At 41.2% G+C, this 24,510-nt stretch overlaps 1 protein-coding gene across 1 annotated transcript; it reads right to left on the reverse strand.

The window, feature by feature from the left end:
* Positions 1-1,595: 1,595 nt before the first annotated feature.
* LOC147154836 (lysine-specific demethylase 2A-like) lies at positions 1,596-22,984 on the reverse strand. Its single transcript, XM_086066734.1, has 6 exons — positions 22,799-22,984; positions 20,310-20,543; positions 20,044-20,207; positions 11,547-11,693; positions 11,224-11,442; positions 1,596-3,803 (listed from the first exon to the last, which is right to left on the reverse strand). The coding sequence occupies exons 1-6, from the start codon at positions 22,945-22,947 to the stop codon at positions 3,622-3,624; spliced, it is 1,095 nt and encodes a 364-aa protein (XP_085922860.1). The 5' UTR covers positions 22,948-22,984; the 3' UTR covers positions 1,596-3,621.
* Between the last annotated feature and the right edge of the window lie 1,526 nt (positions 22,985-24,510).

The raw sequence follows: 24,510 nt of genomic DNA on the forward strand, positions 1-24,510 counted from the left end.
TGCTCGCTGTTCCAATGCCGTTGTTTTTTTTGTGGATTAAAACAAGTGATGCAAAGCAACGTATTGCAACGATGCGAAGTCTCTTGCTGAGTCAAAGGCCAAAGAATAGAGATGTCTGGCAACAATATTGAGCTATGAAATTTTGTCCATATCGTACATCCCAAAATCTAAAAAGCAAATGAAGGCAACTGCTAGCCAATCCCAGATAGAAGGGGCTGGGTCACAGAGTCATTCACTCGGACATAGTTGTTTACAGAAATGGCGAGCAGTTTTGTTGCGAATCCTTTTTAACACATTTTCTCCCCCAAAACAGATGGCTAATTACGTGGGAAAAGGAAGGAAGAATCTTCAAACGTTCCGTCACATTATTACACTCATCAAGCTTTGCTGAGGAAATTAAAGCAGTTATGAGTAAATCTAAACAGTTATAACTAAAATCAAAACAGTTATAATTAAATCAAAACAGAAGACTGTCAACACAGGCAAGGCCATCGTCTGAGATTTGAACCCTTTTAAAGTTTTCAAAGTTTGACCTCTCCACAGATAAAATCAGCCTCAACTTTCAAGATCACATTCATCTTACAATTCAGCTTCTGAGGCATCAGCCAAAGTTTGGTTATTTTATTATTGCTCCTCGTGGTATTTTCTTGCTTAAATTAGGTCATATTACCACAGGGGAAATTTTATTTAATAATTTTATGTCAATTAAAAGTTTATTTGCCATTTGATGTGGCCTGTGATAAGTGCTTTATTGATCATTTATCATGGATGTTATATCTCAAATGCGTTTGGTCACTTGAAAAAAATTAAAATGCTGTGATGGTTTAACAGTTTTTGTTTTGTTCCACCACCCCACCCCCAAGTAATACACAATGGACAATATAACCTGTGTGCATTTTGGGGCAGGGTGTCGGGGTGACTCGCTTATGGAAGATCATCGCAATAATTTTTCATCTTCAAGTTTCATATTTCATAGCTCATTTTTATATTCATGTCATCCCACTTAAAAGAGCATAAGTGAAAATGTGTAGTGGTATTTGCGACGCATGCACGCAGACGGTTCATTTTTGACGCATTGAAGAAGCGGCGTACGTGTCCAGCGTTGTATGAAATAGACAGCGCTAGCAAAAATGCCGACATCTTAATATTGAATGGACGAAAGAGCACTATTTCCTGGCCAAAAGCAGTCGAGAGTCGTTTCACGGTTTCTGCACGCTTTGCCGATGTGACGTGGACATGAGCAGTCGGGGCAGAGCAGTCGAGGCAAAGCAGCCGTAGAACGTCACGTAGGGACCGAGAAGCATAAAATCAACAGGCGAGCAGCAGCAGGTGCGTGATCATTGAAGACATTTTTTTCGGGAACCATCAACGCTTCAGGATGATCAAATAACTGCTGATGAACTTTGTTAAGTCTACCATGCTGTAAAAGATCACCAGTCCTAAAGAAGTGTAGACTGCGGTGTGAAAGTGGACAGAGAGATTTTTCGTGACTCGCCCACAGCTAAAGGGATGATGTGCTGCAAAACGAAAGGGAAGGCTCTGTGTGCTTAGTGATTTAAACTCATGGTACTGTAAACTAAATAAATAGTCAAAAAGAAGTTATAATTTTTATTGATATTTTTTACCATTTATTTACACAAACATGATCTATAAACCATGCAGAACTTTATTGTTGATGAAAATACAGCGTGAGTCTGATGTACAGTGTTCCTTCGTTTTTCGCTGGGGTTAGGTTCCAAAAAATACCCACAATAAAGGAAATCTGTGAAGTAGTTAGCTTTATGTTTTACATTTATTAAAAATGTTTTAAGGCTTTAAAACCCCTCACCACCCAGTTTATGCACTTTTCTCGAGGCATTTACATTTTCTCACATTTAAACATTCTCAAATGTTCAAACTTTCATACATGTAAACAAAAAACACATGCAAAATTGCACAAAAAAATCCGCGAAACAGCGAAGCCGTGAAAAGTGAACCGCGTTAAAGCGAGGGAACACTTAATAAAAATAATAAAAAGTTCCCCTTTTTGACCTTATGGAAGTGGCCACCCTACTCCCCCTAGTTACGTTGCAGTGTCTAATAACTGCTTATTTTCATACACTTCTATTACATATTTTACCTTTGTGCTGCTGGGAAATGAAAATAGAGACCTCAAGAAGGCTATTTTTGGAGAAATCTCAAAATCTACATATTCAACCTCCTGCTCTATTTTCCTCAATTAAGCTACTTGTTAGTTTCCTACAACCAAATAATTTTGCCGGAGAGGGTCACATATAATATGCAAAGATCTGTCCGCAATTCAGAGCTAAATAAATTGTTGAGTACAACTGAAGACTTATGTGCTCTCTTACCCCCCTGTAGCGGTCAATTAATGCAAAAATAACCAGTCTTAAGTTCCTGACCGAAAAACGGCCACAAGAGTGGGGGCCGATACCAGTATCGATACCCGTCACGAGTACTGATACTGTGAAATGTGTCCTGGTACCAGGTACTCGCCCATTCCTAATTATAAACCTTCAATATTAAAAAAAATTAATAATAATTCTACAAACAACTGTCACATCTGCGGGTATTTACCTTCAACACTGGAGCGCAGTTGTAATAACCTCAGGGAATAGAGTGGTAATTATTCGTCGTCCATTCCGTTACAAAGACGTCAAAATTTTCAACATCCTCATTGTCTACAAACATATTTCTTAACAATATGTCACTGTCGACTGGTTACACTGATTCAAAGTTGTCCTGTGCCGTTGTCAATTGTGTAATTTATTTAATAACTCCCACAAATCTGCGTCAGCGATGAATGCGAGAATAAAATTTCAGGACATGTTACGAGGCCCACGTGACCCTCTCGTGTATATTCTGATGCATTTCATCGGCTAAAAGACCGAGAATTGGTAAAAACAAAACAAAATGATGTATCCGCTCTCTCGGCTTTAAAAGTAGAAGAGCGCTTGTGCGCTCCCTACTCTAATGGTAGAAACGTGGTAATGCACTCCTGGCCTTAATAGGTTAAACAGACACATTGTTCCATCTTATGAGCGGATTGGTGATTGGAAAATACTTTTTTATTAACTCGCTGATCGGCGATCGTGTTTGGCCCCAAAAATCCTGATGGTGTAAAGCCTAAAGACAATGTGTAAACTTCAACGATGAATGGAAATCCAACCACCCCATGCCTTCACCCCACCACCTAAATGCCTCAAGTGGTTCAGCCTTATGTAGAAACTTAAATATGTATATATATTTTTTTAAATGTATTTAACCTTTATTTAACCAGGAAAAATGTTTGAGAACTAATTCTCATTTACAAAGATGACCTGGGCAAGAAGCCTCAACAGGAACACAAACTGATACCGCTACAGAACATGTATTGCACAATTGTGGTCCAGTTATGGTTCAGAAATCTCTTTAGTCACGCACAATTTTGTTGTGAATAGGTTTTATCACAGTAACACAGCATTCATCTGCAGATTGACTTGCCTATAGCCAAGTAATGAACTAGTTTAACTTTAAAAAGCTGTCAGTAGTCTCCTTTTGTACTGTGACATGCAAGCAAGCTTAGCTTGTCAAAAACATCTTTTGGAAAAGCATTTTCAGATGTTTATTATGCAAGTATTTTTAGTTTAGACATTGGATGACCTTCTCCTCGATCATACAGTACACAGCAATGTGTGACAGGTCAGAGATGAAGGCGTTGCAGGCTTGTATACTGATGTTCTTGCAGCCTCTCAAGTCCAGAAGAGTCAAAGAAGAGATGCGCTTCAGGTAGGACATGCATCCATCACTCAGTTGATAACAACCTGTTTTGGCACACAGAGAGAAGCCACTCAATTGTTTGCTCACTTTTCTTGCTTATTATCCAGGCCATAGTTTTTAAGTAGTATAGTGTTTAAAAGATAGTTACTGATTAGGGCCAGAACGAGGTCCCTATTGGATCTGTAATAATAATTATTAGGACCAAAGCATCGGCGGCTACGAGGTCCCTATTGTATCTGTAGAAATTATTATTAGGGACCGAGCAGCGACCGCTTAATATTTCCTTCACCACGAAAGACAAAATGCTTCTGATCCTCCATCCATCCATCCATCATCTACCGCTTATCCGGGGTCGGGTCGCGTGGGTAGCAGCTTTAGCAGGGAAGCCCAGATTTCCCTCTCCCCAGCCACTTCAGCCAGCTCCTCCGACGGGATCCCAAGGTGTTCCCAGGCCAGCCGAGAGACGTAGTCTCTCCAGCGTGTCCTGGGTCGTCCCCGGGGCCTCCCGCCGGTGGGACATGCCCGGAACACCTCCCCAGGGAGGCTCTAGGAGGCATCCGAACCAGATGCCCGAGCCACCTCAACTGTCTCCTCTCAACGCGGAGGAGTAGCGGCTCGACACTGAGTCCCTCCCGGATGACCGAGCTTCTCACCATATCTCTAAGGGAGAGCCCGACTACCCTGCGGAGGAAACTCATTTCGGCCGCTTGTCTCCGGGATCTTGTTCTTTCGGTCACGACCCACAGCTCGTGACCATAGGTGAGGGCAGGAACGTAGATCGACCGGTAAATCGAGAGCTTTGCTTTTCGGCTCAGCTCCTTTACCACAACGGACCGATACAGCGTCCGCATCACTGCAGACACTGCACCGATCAGCCTGTCGATCTCCCGCTCCAACCTACCCTCACTCGTGAGCAAGACCTCAAGATACTTGAACTCCTCCACTTTGGGCAGGATCTCATCCTCGACCTGTAGAGGGCAGTCCACCCTTTTCCGACTGAGGACCAGGGTCTCGGATTTGGAGGTGGTGATCTTCATCCCAACCGCTTCACACTCGGCCGCGAACCGCTCCAGTGAGAGTTGGAGATCACGGCTTGAAGAAGCCAGCAGCACCACATCATCTGCAATAAGCAGGGATGCAATGTTGAGGCCACCAAACCGGACCTCCTAAACGCCTCGGCTACGCCTAGAAATTCTGTCCATAAAAGTTATGAACAGAATCGGTGACAAAGGGCAACCCTCACAGAAAACTAATTCGACTTACTGCCGGCAATGCGGACCAAACTCTGACATCGATCGTACAGGGACCGAAGAGCCAGTATCAGGGGGCTCGGTACCTCATACTCCCGAAGCACCCCCCACAGGACTCCCCGAGGGACACGGTCAAACGCCTTCTCCAAGTCCACAAAGCACATGTGGACTGGTTGGGCAAACTCCTACGCACCCTCGAGGACCCTGCCGAGGGTGTAGAGCTGGTCCACTGCTCCACGGCCGGGATGAAAACCACACTGCTCCTCCTGAATCCGAGATTCGACTTCCCGACGGACCCTCCTCTCCAGCACCCCTGAATAGACCTTACCTGGGAGGCTGAGGTGTGTGATCCCTCTAAAGTTGGAACACACCCTCCGGTCCCCCTTCTTATCAAAATTTTACACATTGGATTAGAGTCCAGTCCTGAAGAGATCTACAAAGTTATATTTTCTAGTAGTGGTAGTGCCACCAAATGGCAAAAATAAATACATGTTTTTTTTAATTCAACGTTTTTCGCTGAGTGGGATTACCGGATCTACCTTATATTTCCTCAGAAGATTGTTTAGGCCTTCAAGATGTTACAACACAAACTTTGGGAGTTTTTGTGAAACGTTGTTTGCAACGTTTCACAAAAACTCTATGCTGATTTTGAGGGCCTAAACATGCACAAACACTCAAAATTTGGCACACACATCTGGCCTGGCAAAACGAGCGATAAAAAAAAAGAAAAAGAAAAAAGGACAAAGCAGCCCTGGTTGCACATTTCAGCAAGATCTCTGAAAATTTAGAGATATATGAAAGAGCCCAGACTTACAAAAAAATCTCTTTGAGCCAGCCATATGTTAAAAGAACATGAAGTGAGATATGAATTTTTGAATGTGTGATTTTGGTCAATTTTTACACATTCACAGATGTCATACTTTTGGCTCCTTGTCATAGACAGTAAACCTGATTGACTTCATACTTGGGCTGTACCATATCAAGACCTGGGACAACAACAGGGGCAACAAATCTTAAGTTTTAAAAATACTATAGGACAGGGGCTGGGCATCAAATTTTGCATTTCATATTTTCCTCGTCACGACAGAGAAAGTGCTTAAAAACCCGTCTGCACACGCTTAAAAAAAAAAAGGACGAAGGTGATGTGGAATTAAAATGTTCAACATTTTATGGGGTCTAGCAAAATAGTTTGCGAAAATGCGAATGTCTGCAACATTTATTGTAATAAAAAAAAAAAAAGGAGTTTGTTTTATTTATGTAATGTTTTATTAAACAAAATGACAACATAGCGAATGAACAGTTTTTATTTTTCATATAATCAACAGTTTTTATTTAATAAATTCCCTATTTTCGGGTGTAGTTGGGATAAAAAAATTAAGATCTACTGTGATGTATTTTTGAGAACGTTGACTGTGCAGACTTCAAAAGTCACAATGAAAATCCAGGTTGCTACACTTTAATAGTTTGTAAGTTATTTTTCCATCTTAGAGGTTAATATAAATTGTTAAAACACAAACACACCCCCACGCACATACACACACACACACGAAGTAAGCAATCAGGTTTAGATAATGTGCACATTTATTTTCTAATCTCCTTGGGAACTTAAAAAAATGTCATAGGAAATAGGAACAAGTAAGAAGGGAACTCTTAATCAACTTTTTTTGCTGATGAACTGTATAAACTGGTGGAGACTAATGCCGTCTACATGTCCTGGTCATTATTTAGACATTTTAGTGCATGTTTGTTTGTTGAAAGCTTGAATTTGGGGCTGTGTGTTTGGTGCCAGCTTAAGGTTAAACACTGGGATAAACACAACTTGGCTGTTTGTCCTCTCATTACACGAGAAGTGGCCGACTACGTCACTTGTGGACTATGACGTAGACACATCGAATAATCACCGACGCGGTGATTATTCGACCGTGCGCTCCGAGCTCTTCCTGTTACTCAACATCCACGCATCTGGCCTCTCTAGCTTTGTTTTGTTCAAAGCTTGCCCCTGCCTGAGTTAGCCATATGAGTCTACCGCAGTTACCTCAAGGTACTGATGAGCAAGAATTGACAATAGCTGTTGCTGTTATTGTTGAAAAATGTCAAATTATGTTTTTGCAGCTTTCTCCAGAGAATACAGAGGATATATTGAGTACTTAAAAGGAACACCGAGTGTTATGACAAGTTTGCTATATATTATTTATTTGGTTGTTACTAACATAACTATGAGATTCATTTTTCAAAAATCATTTCCAGTTTAATAAATTTTGTAGAAACTTTATTTGGACGTACGCCACCATTGTTTACTTTGCAAAGCATTCAGTGCGTAGTGACGTAGAATCGCTGCAGGCTCTCTGCCGAGCAATGTGAAACGTCTATAAAGAAAGCAAGTTAAGCTTTGTAGCGTTCCAGGAAACAACATGCGATCGGGATCCCCCATGCCGTGCTCTCGTCATTCACCAGACATTCAAGAGTTTTGTTCGTCCCTTTAGGAACCTAACGGAGGCTTACCTTGCTTTCATTATAGGCGTTTCACATTGCGCGGCAGAGAGCCAGCCGCCATTCTACGTCACTACGCACTGAATGCGTAAATAACAACGGCGGCGTACGTCCAAATAAAGTTTCTACAAAATGTATTAAACTGGAAATGATTTTTGAAAAGTGAATCTCATAGTTATGTTAGTAAAACCAAATACAAATTAAAGAGCACACTTGTCAAGACAGTGGGGGTTACTTTTAAAGGTCTTATATTATGTCACTTTTCCACATATTAAAATAGTTCTCAAATGTTTAAAAGACATGTCTGTGACCTGCATTAATCAACATTGACTTTGAATCAAATATTTTTGTTGTCCCTAAATAAGCAAAAAACAAAACTAAACAAAAAACATCGCAGCATGCCTGATCCTCCATAACGGAGAGACAATTTGTGAAAATGTGAGCAAATTGTGCACTTTGTGACAAGTTTTTGCAAGTTTGCATGGTGATAGGCATGGGTACAAGGTTTTCAAAAACCACCACATACAAGTCGGGGTCACTACCTGGTGGCCGATATGCACAAAATCAAATATGGCTGCCACAGAAGACTGAAATGTCCAACATTACTTTTTTTTCTTGGTGTCATGGATCCATTAAATCAAATTTATATTCCAATGTAATTTTAAGGTCAAAGACTATTTTAAGAACTAATGCCAAATTACAACAATAAAGATGTTTGGCTCTATCCCATGTGTAGTCACCTATCAAAACATATTCTTAAAGGTTAATGCATAATAGGAAAACATCATTAAACAGCATAACAGTTATATTGTTGTACTTTGTATGTATCATATTGTGCGAGTATAGACACCTTATTAGGAAATATACACCTGCTTTGAGAAGCAGTCGTGTGTAGAGATAATAACTGCAAGAACTGATCATATCTTAGCTATTTCTTCCATTTATGATGACATTCAAGTCAAATAAATATTTTGCAAAGACTTAAACCTAAAAAGAAAGCAAAAATGTGATGCATTTAGAGAGTGGATACTGGCTGCAAGGCCAAGATGTGGTTACATTTATAGTATAAGAGGGTCACCAATGTGCAATATAAATATGCACTACGCTTCATTGTTAAAAAATAAATAAAAAAGGTCAAGCAATGAGAGCTGACTCTATGGCCAGAAAATTGCAGTGTAACAACACATTAATTTTGGAAGAAGGTTAGTGCTATGAAACTCTCTGCCATGTGCTGTTGATGGCACCTCTGGCACAGATAATATCTTGGAGATATGGCGCCAACATTAGGGCAAGTTATTTACTCTTATTATGTGAATGATGTTGGCAGCTCAGATTCAACCCTTTGTCGTGAAATACTTAAAGCTATCTCCAATTAGTCAAATGACAAAGCTTTTGGGTTAGATGGCATCGATGCCAGCTGAACACTAAAGTTTGTGCAAGGTTAGTCCTCCTGATCTCAAGCTGTCTCACAGCTTTTTTGTTCATGTTTTTTTTGCCTGACTCCATGCTAATTGTGCTGTTAGTTCTGATCATTAAAGACAAAGCTGGGAGGATTGGCAGTTCAGACAGCCTTGGCTAGTATTGTGTTGAAAGTTGTTGAAGCAATATTGCTGGATATAATCTTAACAATTGTTGCATTCTCAGACAGGCAGTTTGGTTATAAAGCAAATTTAGGTACATACATATGCTCTCAAAGAAATTGATCCTTGATCCTGCCCGCCCCCAACTCCTTCCACTTTATGCAATGGAGGACATGTGTTGTGGTGCTGGGCCAATTGGAGCTGTGTGGTGTGCAATAAATGGATGATTGGACTACATCTACATCATCTGCAAGGGGAGATCTTGCCGTTTAATTTAGATCATGCACTCTGCATGCACCAATCTGTTTGCTTGGAACCCGGCAAGTCATTTTCTGCTTCCGTGATGTCAAGTATGTGTGCATTTCCACCACCCTGATTTTAACGAAAATGAGGGGAGCAGCTTTGATTAGCCGGGAGTCAGCTGTGTTCCAACTCACAAGGGCACACAATGAGCACAAATGCTCCCTTTCGCCTAATTCTACCTGTGCAAATTGCACCCATGCACACAGACTACACTCTGCACTAGACTTGCACTGGACATGAAAATTGGATCCAAACGGTTAGACATGAAGTGAGAATAAAGCAATTATCAATATATGAATATCGTTTCTGCCGCTTTTCCTCCGGACCGGTTCCACACCGAAACAGCATTTTTTGTCCCCGGATGTTTGCGTTTCCATGTAACTTTTTCTGGGCCGAGCGTTTACAACGGAACCACTTTTTAGAACCATCTCAGAGGTGGTTCTGCAGCGCCGGTCGTCCGGGGCCGAGCGGGGACGTGTCGTCACTGTCATCCGATGCACATTTTACGCAAGCGAGGCAAGTGTCTTCGCCAAAGTCATAAAAATACAGTATGTACAATAAATAAAATAATGTTTTACAACAACGCTTAACTATATTTAAAATTCAACAGGAACTTGTGGATGGATTTGTAATGACTAAGGTTTTAAAAAAATCGCGAGAGCACACAATGTTTGCCTGGTCGTATGTTCACGTGAATGAAAGCTTGAGACGCAGTTAAATGAATGAGGCTGAGCTCTCCATTCAGAAATAGCACAGGCGGCGAGCTTCTGGAGCCGGTCGTGAAATCAAGATTGCAATATTTCATCCATGATGGTCCATATGAAATTGTAATTTTGGTGCAATGTTTACGCGACTTGCCACTCGTGAAATGTTATGGTAGATTCACACACGCAAGCTTAGACAGTTCAAATGAACGCCCCCATCCCACAGCACGCCTGTTGTAATGGAAATACAATAGAGGCCGTGTAGTGTCGTACCGTGCGGTGTGGTAGCGTGGCGTGTGGGGCTAATGGAAAAGCAGCATTAAATTACTAGATGTTCTACAACCAATAATTTGTTTGATTACCTAAATAGTAGGGGCTTGACTCGCTCTTAAAATAGCCATTTGCTAATCTTGCTGAAGACAGCAAACGAAGAAAATAATAAAAGAAAATTTGACCTAAATAGTAAAAGGAGAAGACTTATATAGTGCTTTATCCACACTATACGGTGTTTAAGCGTTTTACAAAGCACAACCTTCAATTGATTTAAAATGTATTATTAGTAATGCAGTAATGCGTCTGCTGATTCTAACTACGAAGCAGTTGTTCGTTTAAAGCTGCTCTATAAGAATTTGCCCAGAAATATCTTTACAATAGCCTTTTCATTTGTCCATTTATGACTTAAATTTGTGCATATCAGCCATCAGGGGGCAACCCCAACTTATATACGGTGTTTTTTGAAAACCTTGTGCCCATACCCAACACCAAACCAAATTGCAAAAACTTGTCATAAAGTGCACAATTTTCATAAATTCCCTCTCTGTTGTCAGACCCCCTTGTACACGCTCACATAAAAATGTGAAAGACATATAAATACATCTTTGGGTGCAAACCAAATTGCAAAAACTTGTCATAAAGTGCACAATTTTCATAAATTCCCTCTCTGTTGTCAGACCGCCTTGTACACGCTCACATAAAAATGTGAAAGACATATAAATACATCTTTGGGAGCGCGAGGCTACGTTTTGAAAGACATACAATATTTATGTTTTTGGCATTGAATGAGTTAAGTGTGAAAACTGTGAAAAGCCTCATAGTTGAATGCAGTCTCTGAAAAATTACAAAATGTTAAAGTAATACCTGATAAAATGAGTTCATTGAGGTTGTTGCGAGTGTGTGTGCCCCCTGCTGCCAGCAAAGCTATTGAAGAATCTGTAATGTTCTTGCAGTGACCAAGATCCAGCTTCTCCAAGTGTGGCATATGACGCTGCATAAGTCTTATTGAGGACTCATTGATATCCAGACCAGACAGGTGCAGTGCCACTATATTCTTTAGTCTGCAGCGAGATGACTCTGGGCCTAAGTTTGGGGAAAAGGGGATGGGGTGGGAGTTGAATTGCCATAATGTCAGTGGAAAGAAATGTAGAAAATCTGTGAGCCTGCTCATTTGTGTTGAATCTGACCATGATGGGTGAGGAGCTCTTTAAATTGGGTATCTTTAATGCCTTCACACCAACGCAGATCCAGTAGTCGAAGATAGGGAAGAGTAGAAGAGACCAATGCTGACAGGCATGTCCAGGACAGGCCAGCAACCCTTAACTCTCGAAGACCTAAAACAGAGAGAGTAAATCTGAAATAGGGAAGGCCAGAATAATATGCAAATCAACATTAATGGCCAAAAGCGGCTTAAGTTGCTACACATACTCTTAACTCTTTCAATACATATGACATACCAATACGTCATAGGCTACGTTCACACTGCAGGTCTTAATGCTCAATTCAGATTTTTTGGGTGAAATCTGATTTTTTTGAGTAAGCGTTCACATTACCTATTAATTGCGACCTCAGTCTGTCTCCTGTGTGGACGTAATGCGCCCTCAAAGTGACCCGCATGCGCACAAGTAGATACAACGTCACTCACAACGCTGTGTTTGCGGAAGTAAATACTTATGGTCCAGGGACTTTTATAAGTCCGTCGTCAGGGTCTATATTTTGACCATCTCATATCTACAGAGAGATGATGCAGGAGGAGGTAGAAATAATATTTTGTGAAAATGTGGCGAGCCTGTTTGAGCGCCTCATCTCACAAACATCTTTCTTTTTCCTCCCTAACGATGACATCACGTCATTGCCGCGGGTAATAAATGAGCCGTCTGCGTGGCTAAATGACTAATATCACCACCACAAATGTCATCTTTATACTTCATGTTTCAAGTGGGATTAAATTAAAGTCAAATATAGTCACAACTGTTAACCGAAACAACTTTGCCGATTCACGTATGTCTCCTGAGCAGTGTAGACCTCGCGGTTGCGTCAAGCATAAATCAAGCTTAAAGCCCCCGCCCGCGCGTAGCGCATATTGGACGTCGAGGTCGGATATATGCGACCTGGCCGTTCAGACTGCGGTCGCATTGCAAAAAGTCTGATACGTTTCCGATCTAAGACCACATATGACCCAGGTCGGATATGAATAAATCGGAATTGAGCCATTCAGACTAACATAAAAAAAACTGTTACAGGGTGTATTTGGGCAAAAAAAATCAGATCTGGGTCGCATTTGCCTGCAGTGTGAACGTAGCCTTAGTCGCCGTGTACATATGACGTATCTATACGTCATTAGCTTTTTTTAATGAGTGTACAGGAGGGTGTGGCTAAGCTACTGATTGAAGGATTAGGCTTGACTGCAATGTTATTTAAAAGAAACGGCCGACACCGCCGCCCTGGTGGAAAACGTCTCCATTTACAGGAAGCAGCGCACGCACGTGTGTGTTATCGGCCGTAACAGACCTGCGTTTCTCTCCCACTCCTGCTGCCATCTCATCTTGAACTCCCCTAATCTTTGACCTCGACACAGACTAATTGGCCACCTTCAAAGCTGCGCTGTCAGCTAGAGATGATCGATACCAGTACGAGTATTCATTCTGTAAGTACTCACTGATACCGAGTACTGCCATTTTGTGTTAAAATTTCATTTAACACGAGGACAAAAAATTTAGATTTTTTGTCCTCGTGTTAAATTTAGATATTTTTTTTTCTTTCTGATGAAGACGCTACTTCTGAGGAAGATTTACTTAATGTCAGATTTTTTTTGTTGCCTTAATTATCGGTGGCTGGTATTGACAAGCCTCCATTAGTACCCGATACCTTCAACTTATTGTAATTCTATCAAATATTGTACATACATTTCAGTGCAGCTAACAAGAGCGCATGCTTATGAAATTGAAATTCGTCCTCCTCTTCCTCGCTCATCACAGCCGGGGGGATCAAACGTTCGGGATACGTGTGTGTGCGTGCGCGCACAACCTGACAGCTCATTCTCGAGCTTGCTGTCAATCATGATTCCTTTTTCCTTCACAAGCTGAACCCCCCCCCCCCCAACATGGGCACCCACAACAAAAATTATTCATTGTGTAGAATCCAAATGCAGCTTTGCCAACAAAGAATTACAGATGAATAAAGAATCATAATAAAAAAAAAATAATAATAAAAAAATAATAATAAATAAATAAATAAAAAATAAATAAAAATAAAAGAAACGGCCAGCAGGTGGCAACAAGTATAAGATCAGCCAGTATTGCGCAAGGATCTTGTTGCAGAAGAAGAAAAAGAGGAATTGTAGGTTGGGACTGGGAGTGCCGTCTTTCACTAGCGTGGTGTAGGAGCGCTGAAAGCAGCAGAGAGCCGCGGAGAGGAAGTAGAAAATAAGCGATCGGCAGAACAAAACAGTTAACCCTGGATGATTGCTTTTTGGCTTTAAAAAAAAGCATCCTCATCGGCTCATCTTCGAATGATGGCGGCGATCGAGTTGCTGCACGTCAAAGAATGACACTTCAAGCATCAAGCAAACGCAACGAGTTGTGATGCTGCATTTTAGTTAAAGGCAATCGACCTGTTCGATTCTGACACTGACAAAGAAGAAGAGGAGTTTATTGGTTTTGAGAGCGACAATACCAGAGTGGCTAACTAGGCCATTCTGGGCCTTTTCGTTTCCTACACTGAGAAAGAGGACTTTAATAGTACGCAGGAAGAGGACAATGGCACGAGAATTACCGGTAATTACTTTTTATTAGGCTGTTTATTTTTATTACAGTAATGTATTTTTGTACAGCCTTGTTTTTAATGCACCTTTACTGCTGTGTGGCAAGCACTTATAAAAACGTTACTGCTGTGTTGCTGGCAAGCACTTATAAAAACAAATTTAATTTAGCTATTTCACGTTATTGCCTTGTCAAGCGCTGTAAGTTTTGTTCTGTTGCTATACTGTATTCCTACTGTGACTGCAGGACGTGCGCAGTATTATTTGTGCACCTCACGAATGCTGTTCAGATGTTAATAAATGGGACCCTCTGCATTCCCAAACAGTCATCTCTGTCCCGACAATCCCCTCTGTGGTAACGGGAACCCTTATATACTAGTGCGGTAACATTAAAACACCTGCGGCTTACAGTCGGGTGCGGCTTCTACATGGACCAATCTGGAGTATTAGCTAATTTAACTAGCGCGGTTTATAGTCAGGTGCGCCTTATAACCCGGAAATTACGGTAACCACAAAAACATTATTTCATTTTATTACTTTAAAATAATGATAGTTTTCCTACATTATGGAAATTTACACTGAATTTTAGTCTCTAATGTGTTTTCATTTGAAAGAATAATGTATATTAAAAGTCTCATTCTCACCGATATGTGATAATTGCACTGAATTAAATTCTACTTCCTGCAATGGGGTATATGCCACGGAGGAGGCGGGACTTCCAACTTCCAGGTTTCACACATCAGCTTTGTTTCCCGTTTGCGACATGTGTGCCCCTCAGTTGGGTGTTCCCGTCGACGGGTGCGAGTGTGTCTGTCTCAGTTGTCCGAAGCATTTCAGTGAGCTGAGACGCCCTGCGTGCTCCCGCGGTTGGGCGGCGCATGAGTGGGGGTGCGTATGTTGGAACGCGGCCGAAAACGGCGCTGATGTGTGAAACCCGGAAATCGGAAGTCCGTGGCATCTACCCCATTCAAATTAAATTCAACATCCCACGGGGTGAAGTCAATTCAAATTCAAATGGATTTATTTAATTGATTTCTGAAATTCTGAATTTTGCACAGTCCTGGACCAAACACAGAAAACAGGTGAGTGGTCGTAACTTCAAACTGACTTGAATTACCATTTAAGAATAATGTCTGAATAGCGATCCAGACGTCACGTCACTATTCCCTAAACATGCCCCCCCTGTGGCAGTATCAAAGCCTATTACTTGCAATGGGTGAAGTGTTCCCTCATTTTCCGCTGATGTTAGGTTAAAAAAAATACCCGCAATAAGTGAAATCCGCAAAGTAATTAGCTTTATGTTTTATATTTATTATAAATGTTTTTAGGCTCTAAACCCCCTCACCACAGTTTATACACTTTTCTCATTAAGGCATTTAAATGTTCTCACATTTCTCTCTAACTTAAACATTCTCAATGTTCAAACCTTCATAAATTTTATAAAATAGGTACATTACTGTAAAAAAAAAATGCATGCAAAATTACACACGCATAAAAAAAAATCCGCGATACAGCGAGGCCGCGAAAAGTGAATCGCGTTAGAGCGAGGGAAACTTTCCATCCAAGATAATTCACTCACTTTGATGAAAAGGACATGATATACATGCGCAAGATGGACTGGTTGGATAATGCTACCATTGGCGATGAAGTGTCAGGAGAGCTTTTTTTCAACTCAGCGACGCTGCTACGTGGAATTACCCCCTCTGTTACAATGGTGAGTGATTGCAAATGTGATACAAAGTTTGTACAATTCCGATTTATTTTCCCTTTATGTGTGGTCAAAATGCCATTGATGTTAGTCATGTAGTGTTATTTAGGTACGTTAACAACTTAGCATCTGCTAATTGGCTGGTGCCGCCTTCATTTATGCTATAAAAAGTCTTCTTTATGGTGTTGGTCAATTACATTTAACTGTGTAATATCTCTTAAACCGTAGCAGCACAAACGAACAAAACAGATTATTTCCCCCCACATTTTGCGTGTGGTAGATGGGTAACTGCAGGCAAGTTAGCATCTTCTGATTCAGCCACCATATACAAAGTACCTGAACACGTCTCTTGCCTTTATTTAATAATTATACAATTGAGCTACATCTACGTGACTAACTGATTCAGTAATAGGGCTTGTCACAATTACGCCCAAACTACTATTTTTAGAACAGCGCATTGCGCATATGCAGCAGCCATTTTAGTTTTGAACAAGCAATGGTCCAGTACACAGGCAGGGGAGTGTACGAGCCAAAACTTGATTGGATTGATTGGTTGGGTTGGTTGTTTGGGTGGTTGGTTGGTTGGTTGAGTGATTGATTGATTGGTATCAGGGACAGTAAATATTAATAAACATTTCAGTAAATACGCCAGAATTAGCCAGAAGGCTATTTTTCATCTGCAGTCCCGAGACAGATCGTAAATGTCACCCTAATAAAATAAAAAATAAAATGCACAACAATACATTCACAAAAATACCATTAAGTTAAAATGACATTTTTCATAAGAGCAAATACATTTACTAAAATGTACATTAAAACCAACAAGGGATAAATAAATAAAGGACACGTGAGAACATTCAATGCAAAATGCAAGCAGAGCAGCGAGAGCATATTTTGTTAGTGTTGACATTTCTGATTATCAATTAACCATTTTTTGTTAGTTAGATCAAGCTTAAAGGTGTATTTAAGGATCTTCTCGAAAAGTAGAAGTCAAACGTCACTTCTAAAAAAACACATGCGGAAGACCATCCTACCAGCTCTCCTGCTTGTCTGGGATAAACACCTATCAAATGTCGGGAACGTGCGAGCTTCATCATCATCATCATCATCAGTCTCTGCAGCCGGCCTCACTTCATAGACGGATGTCTTCTAGCGCCTCTCAGCCATTTTCAAAGTATGCGGTAAGATTCGTGGAGCTACAACGATGAATAGCTGAATCCAAAGCTTGGCGACTACATTCAAAGCGCAGCGAGGAACAAGCACGCACAACTTCATTAACTCTTTAACTGCCATAAACGTTATATAACGTTTAGTAAAAACCTACGGAGGGGCGCCGATGACGTTAAAAGACGTTCACTATGTTTTTTTTGGAAACGGGTGGAGGAAAGCCTTGGGCAGCTGTGCTGAAAGTATCAAGCAGATCTAGTTAGTATAATGACTCGTTTTGGCCCCTAGATGGCAGCGATGACTCTCTTTGGACAAGATTGGGTGGGCGTCAGTAGAAGATGTGAGGCGGAGCTAGAGTGTTGAGGGGACAATGGCTGATGAAGCAACAATGGCGACCGGTTCCAAGCAGCTCACGCTTGAGCATTTTTTTCAAAGACGGAAAGCATCGATCAATACTAAAAAGCGCATTGATGTCGACGATGATGATGATGGTGACTCCGAGCTTGACGCCGAAGTTGGAAGCGTTGACGCGACCGTTATGATCACGTAGTAAGCCTCACCGGCTAGCGATGCTAACGCCGGAAAACGCGGAGCAAAGCCGACCATAAATATCTGCAGAAGCGGATATTCGATCGGACGATGGAGAGTAGTCGAAAAGCATCGACCAATGCACATTGATGATGATGATGATGATGGTGACTCCCGAGGTTGACGCCGAAGTTGGAAGCTTTGACGCGCGACGATGGTCACGTCATAAAGCCTCACCGGCTAGCGATGCTAACGCCGGAAAACGCGGAGCAAAGCCGAGCGGACTTTCGATCGGACGATGGAGAGTACCCCGAGTCCAATGCATATTCATCGGAGGAGCGGGTACAGTCTGATCACGGAGAAGACACTGGTTCTGGACTACGATGCCACCATGAATGGAGTGGATAAGATGGATCAGAACATCTCTTACCACCCGGTATAGCAACTGAAGGACATGAGGAAGCCAGACGTAACACCACCGTAACGTAACCGTAGCATGATCCTGATAGTAGACTTGATGGCAACACACACTGCAGTATATACTTGCTATTCCCCGGAAAAAACGGCCGGCAAGAAAGTGTAGCTTCTGCACGCGAAGAGGCAATCGCAGTGAAACTAATCTGTTGTGCAAATCCTGTTGCGTCTCCTTGCACGCAGGGGAGTGTTACACAAAAAGAAAAACTGTCGTTGAAACATCCACATAATTGTAAATAGTACCACAGTTGCACACATTTGTAAATAGTTTGCCAAATTGTTGTCAAATTGTTACACTGTTGAATGTAAATAAACGTATTTTGCTATCAAAAAACACTTTTTCATTCTTGGTGCTAGTGTTTTACAGAAGTAAAGCACTATTTAGGTGTTTGTGGCATCATTCATGGACAAAAAGAAGTGTAAAATTCACTAGAGTGCATGAAATAATATGGTTTCACTAAAAGCTTCTCCGTATTTTGGTCCAAAACAAGCGCATTTGGGTGAAACTAACCATTTTCTATTGTTGATTACTAAAGAACGGAATAAGGTAGAAACAAACTTTTCTGATGAAAGATGAGAGTTAAATCTTTCATTTGGTAGTATGTGTGTTTCCATAGTCCAAACAGAAAATTTTCTGTGGACCTTGAAAGATCAGTCAAAATGCTTAAATCGGCTGGCACTCAGCATCCTTTTTCTGAAAACGTCTGGCAGTCAAAGAGTTAAGGCAGTTTGACGGGATCGAGAACCAACTGTTAAGATGATCCACCCGGAAAACGCAGCAACAAAAGATCCTTGAATACATCTTTAAGTTGAAGCAAAACTTGTTTTAACAACATATGGGTATACGGGATTTTAAATTGGCAAAAATAATTGTAAATAAAAAAACTGCAAATGCATAATCATGAACGAACAACTTATGAAAGGGTGTCCACTGTCCAATATCTTAGTTCAAGTATTGGTAGTTTTAGAAAACACAAAGCTGCAATATGGAGCTTTTTTCCCCCAAAATAACTTTACAATAAGCTTTTCATTTCACCATTTATGACTGAAATGCCTTCTAATTAGTAGATTAACACTTTAGCTGTTCACAATGGGTACTCCTGCAAACCTCTGGCCAATAGTTTTCAGACTGGATTCGGGTTAGAATTTCCTGCACCCCGTCTGCTGATGTGACGTAATGTGCGTGGTGTGTATGTGAAGAACGGTATTTGCAGTTTCATTTTTCGTCAGCAGGTGGCAGTAGCGATTCGAAATGGAATATTAAGTAGAAAAAGTGCAAGGAGAAGCTATTGTTCGTATTACACTGCCTCAGCTATGACAAGACAATGGCCCAGGTAAAAGGAAATAATGTACATTCTGGACAGAAAGAAACAGCCCAAAGGTAGGCTTCAAATCTTCAAATTGTGACTTCAATATGTTTAGTTTTTGTGAAAATTAGCAACCAACACAAGATTAGCAGCTAGCTGGACCGCACTAGAGTACGAGTTATGATCGTACTATAAACCACACCTTTTTACTAAAACTGCTTTCTTTCCGCCACTGAGGTCAGGCATGACAACCACCGTTTAAGCTGTTTCATAGTGTGATTGTCAATTGAACCACGTTGAGATTTTATGCCTGGGACATTGTCCTTTTCCAACATGATGCATACGCGGGTGTCGCTACTCTGTTTGTTCGAAAGTTCGGACCTTATGCATATTAATGAGAAAACGTGACATCGTTTGAGATCAACCCCGCTGACGCACCTAATATGAAGTGATCGCTACACAAGCAATTAGGAGGATCCCAATTCCCCTGTCTTGTTCACCCTTTTTATGGCTGTGATCCATTGGCTGCGCATTGGTTCCTCTTTTGTTAGCCTGGAGAATGCGCAATCCTTTTTTTTTTTGCCTGTTCTCGATGTGGCACCTGGTCCACAACAGCTGTCTATCATTGTTAAAATGTGGCGTTTACTCAAAGTGGCGGACGTGTTTTCTATACTGCCAAAATGGCTGCGCTAACGCCCATTTTGGGATCCGGATCTCTATAAGCATACACTTGCTTGTACCTGGAAGCCTGGCTAGAAGGCAGTTGAGCTGTCGTTTGGCCAGGGGCGTCCATGAGAGGTCCAAAGAAGTGGGCTGATGTTTTATGATACCTGCCAAGGCCTGGTTACTAAGGGGATTAAAGCGACTCATATCCAGATGGCTCCATAGATGCTTGTCAAAGCTCCTGCATCAAATAAGAAAATGTCATTTAGAAGTTGGAATTTTGGATCTTCAACACAGATAAAACTTCTAGAGTACTAGAGTAACACAATCATTTGGGACATACCACTTATACCAGGCCTTGCAGACAGTCATACATTTGATCAACTCAGCTCTGTTAAGGTATCTGAAAACAGACACCCACACTTCCTTCTGTCCTCCACTCTCATCTACATCCTGAAAAGATGATATGGACAGCAGGGATGCAGGGGAGACACAAGAAGTGGAGGGTTCCCCTTCCTCTGAGGACACAGACTGATCTATAGTGCCCTGGATGACACAGTTATCACGAAGACTTGGCCTGCAAGATAACATTTAACCACTCTGATTATCACATACACTTGTGATATTCATGTCTTTGCCAAATACACTCACCATATATGAATGCACCCCAACAGTCTTGATAATACATTTTGTGACTTCTATGGCATACTATAATACTACATCATATATACTAAAATGGCACAGATGCAACATGTTGCCATGGTGATGTGCTTTCTAGGACTGTATTTGTTTTTGTAATTTTTGTTAATTTCTGGCGACCCTAATGCTGCATTCACACCAAAAGCTGGGGGAGGGTTTCGGCAGCGCGTTTGCTTTGGAATCAATGTACTTCGCACGGACTGGGCCAAAGTGCATGGGGCGGCACGGACCGGGCCAAAAGTTCATGGGGAGGACGCGTTTGGAGCGCTGGGACATGGTGTGGTACAGCGAAATCCGCATATTCGTGATGAAAGTCCACACATGTTCGCCAAAGTTGATATATGTGAACTTTTTTCACTGTAGCCAATCGGCTTTGAGTACGGGCTACGTCAAACACAGCGTCCTGTCTGTTGTCACCCAGAGCGCAACAACATGGCCAGCCAGGACTGAATGTTGAGCAAGGAAGTAGTATACAAGTGCTGGTAAGTGTATTTACTTGCTGTTGAACTGTACCAAGGTAGCAGTAGTGGTTATCATCCATGCCAAAGCTATTTAGCACAACTGCCGGGTGCCGGATTGCCACTAAAAAGTGGAAGGGCTAAATCACGTACCTCGCAAAAGGCGCAGATGGAGAAAAAAGTGCCCCGACTGTATAGTCCCAGGAAAGAAGTTGAAGTAGTCAGGGGTGCCCTCTTTTGTTGACTCGCGTAAGTGCTCGACAGTAGTTCTTCACCAAGGGACACGCCTTCTCCTCTCCGGTGTGCGCGAATGCATGAATGAGCGGCAATCGTTACAAAAAACTACGCGGTAAAACGCTGGTTAAGGAAGTGTTCCAGATCGCTGTCTCGCTTTTGGTGTGAATGTAGCATTACACCGCTTATTTATAGAGACGCACAATGACTACAGGACCGATAACACTGGTCTTCACATTCATGAATGAAATTGGCTCGTATGTGATGTGCTGATTGTTGATAACTCAGCACAAAAGATCATCGGCCGTCCCCTACCTCCCCTATCCACCATATACAACTCCCGGTGCCTAGGAAGGGCAAAGAAAATCATAAAAAATTATACACACCCCGGCTTCCACCTCTTCAACCTGCTACTCTCTGGCAGGCGCTACAGGGCCATACCAGCTATAACAAACATACTCAGACAGCTGTCACCATACTCAATTCAACTTTGCACCGAGGAACTGATCTGGACTCATATTAAGGACTCTCATTGCACTGTATAATGTTAAGCACTGCCATATGCATCTCATTAAGAAATATGCTCTAGTTTCAGTCTAAGTACTGTAAATCAACGTTTGTGCACTGTTCATATACAGTATAGTATATTATTGTATATTTGCACTGCCATTGCTACCTCCATCACTTGCTGCTTTAACCACTTAATTTTAACCAGTGTACTGTACCTTTTTACTCCCAACATGCCTGAGTACCTCCAGCATTACACAAGACTAGCAATATGTATAGTGGATACACTTGTCTTATATTTTTATTTATTTTCTACCTTATTTTATTTTTATTGTACGTATTTTTACTGTCTACTATGTGTGCACTTTATGGCAGAGCTTCAAATCTCATTGTACTGTATAATGACAATAAAAGCAATCTAATCTGATTTCCACTAGACCTGGGGTGGGCAAACTCAGCCCTCAAGGGCTGGAGTCCTGCAGGTTTTGGAGGTTTCCCTCTACCAACACAAGCTGATTCCAATCAACAGGATCGTTATCAGGCTTATACAGACCTTGCTGATGAGCCGATCATATATCAGCTGTGTTGGAGAAGGGAAACATCCAAAACCTGCAGGACTCCGGCCCTCAAGGACCGAGTCTGCCCACCCCTGCCAGTAAGTTTGAGGATTTCACTTAATCATCCAATCAGTAGTACCATAGGGCGGTGTGAACAAAGACAAAGGGAGATTTTACGCATGCAAATAGACATGGCATCAAGGCATTACCTAGTCACCTGGCATGCATACAGAATAGAATTCCACAAACTCTTGCCTAACCTTAAGAATGCCAATTTTCTCTGAAAAATGCTCCTCTAAACATGAAATAAAAAGTGGAGACGAAACACCACTTTTACGTTTTCTGTTTAGATCATCCTAATATCGCAAAACACCAACCTTCCTGGTCCTTGTGGAATTTGACCATCCCGTGTGTTGTCATTTCTCTTGAACCTTAAAGCTTTGGAAAAAGTGGTCTTTCGGTTGATGCTTGGTTGACCACAGGCATTTACCATTGGAGGTGACCTAAAACCTATGGCAGCTTCCATTTTTGGAACAATAGAACCTGTGAAGAAAGACAAGAAAAACATTTTATATTTAATGTTGGTGATTAGTTGCTGTGAGGAGAGAATAATGCGTTACAAAAGTAACGGTGATCAATGGCTTTGGGGAGAGAATGACTAAAAGTAAGGAGCAGGCACACAGACACGTCAGCAGTGGCGCACATCACTTCATGGAGCGTTTAGCCCAAGATTTTTTACGATGATACTAGCGATGAAGACGATCAACACGAGCCAGATTTGCTATTTATCAGCAACATCTTTCGATGACCCACCCACAGATTCAAGTCAGTCGGATAAAATCTGTGGAAGGAGTTCTTTAAAATGTCACCCCTATAATTGGCCAAAACTTGGGCAAAATTTGGAAGGGTTAAACATTTCAAGGGGCATTTTTTATAGGTCTTGGTTTGTTTCATTTACCTCCAAATTTTGGTCTACCTAAGTAGACCAAATTAGGCCTCGTAGCGTTCCGAAAGAAACAACATGCAAGCGGGAGAGCCACCCTGCCCCATGCCGTGCTCTTGCCATTCATCAGACGCCTTCAAGAATTTTGATCGTCCCTTTAGGAACGTAACGGAGGCTTACCTTGCTTTCTTTATAGGCGTTTCATATTGCTCGGCAGAGAGCCAGCCGCCATTCTATGTCACTACGCACTGAATGTGTTGCGACGTAAATAACAATGGCAGCATACGTCCAAATAAAGTTTCTACAATATGTATTAAACGGGAAATGATTTTTGAGAAAATAATCTCATAGTTGTGTTAGTAACAACCAAATAAATAATATAGAGCAAACTTGTCATGACAGTCGGGGTTTCTTTTAAACTCTGCTATCATCTGCTGTCTGTTTTTTTTATTTTTTATTACCATTGCTGTAAGCCATGTCTTCAAGTCAGAAGCTGCATCAAATGCTCTTGCGTAAAAAAAAATGTGTGTGTGTGTTTTTGGGAGAAAGGGACTACATATTGAAAGACATACTAATTAGTTTTTTGTATTGAGTTAAAAAAAAAAGCTTTAAAAAACAAACACACAATTATAGCCCGCATACACAAAACCTGCCTTTCTGTTTTCCGTACACCCTTCACAATCAACTTGGAAGCAGTCCGCGGTATATCAGTCGCAGTAACACTCGCTTTTCCCGCACAATGAAAACCGGACATTTTCATGAATTTACAAAACCCGTCCAGACACCGGACAGGATGCAAAAAAGTGGACATGTCCAGGCAAGAGAGGATGTTTGGTCACCCTCCATAACATGACTCTTGCTTTTGCTGGAGGTTTCAACTCCTATCTAGTTTTGGATGTGCTAACAGATGGGGAACAGATAACATTCCGTGTCAGATAGAGTGATGAATATATATATATATACATATACATATATATATACATATACATATACATATATATATACATATACATATACATATATATATACATATACATATACATATATATATACACATATATATACATATATATATACACATATATATATATATATACATATATACACATATATATATATATATACATATATATATATATATATATA

This window comes from Leptonotus elevatus, unplaced genomic scaffold (assembly GCF_054856555.1).
Source record: "Leptonotus elevatus isolate MCC_2025b unplaced genomic scaffold, RoL_Lele_1.0 HiC_scaffold_24, whole genome shotgun sequence".
In the NCBI taxonomy this organism is placed as follows: domain Eukaryota; kingdom Metazoa; phylum Chordata; class Actinopteri; order Syngnathiformes; family Syngnathidae; genus Leptonotus; species Leptonotus elevatus.

Coding starts and splice junctions, on each gene's coding strand:
- LOC147154836 (XM_086066734.1), bottom strand. CDS start 22,947: ATGGAAGCTGCCATAGGTTTTAGGTCACCTCCAATGGTAAATGCCTGT. Junction 20,544..22,798: donor ATTCCACAAGGACCAGGAAG/GTTGGTGTTTTG, acceptor GTTATCTTGCAG/GCCAAGTCTTCGTGATAACT. Junction 11,443..11,546: donor AGAGCTCCTCACCCATCATG/GTCAGATTCAAC, acceptor CCCCAAACTTAG/GCCCAGAGTCATCTCGCTGC.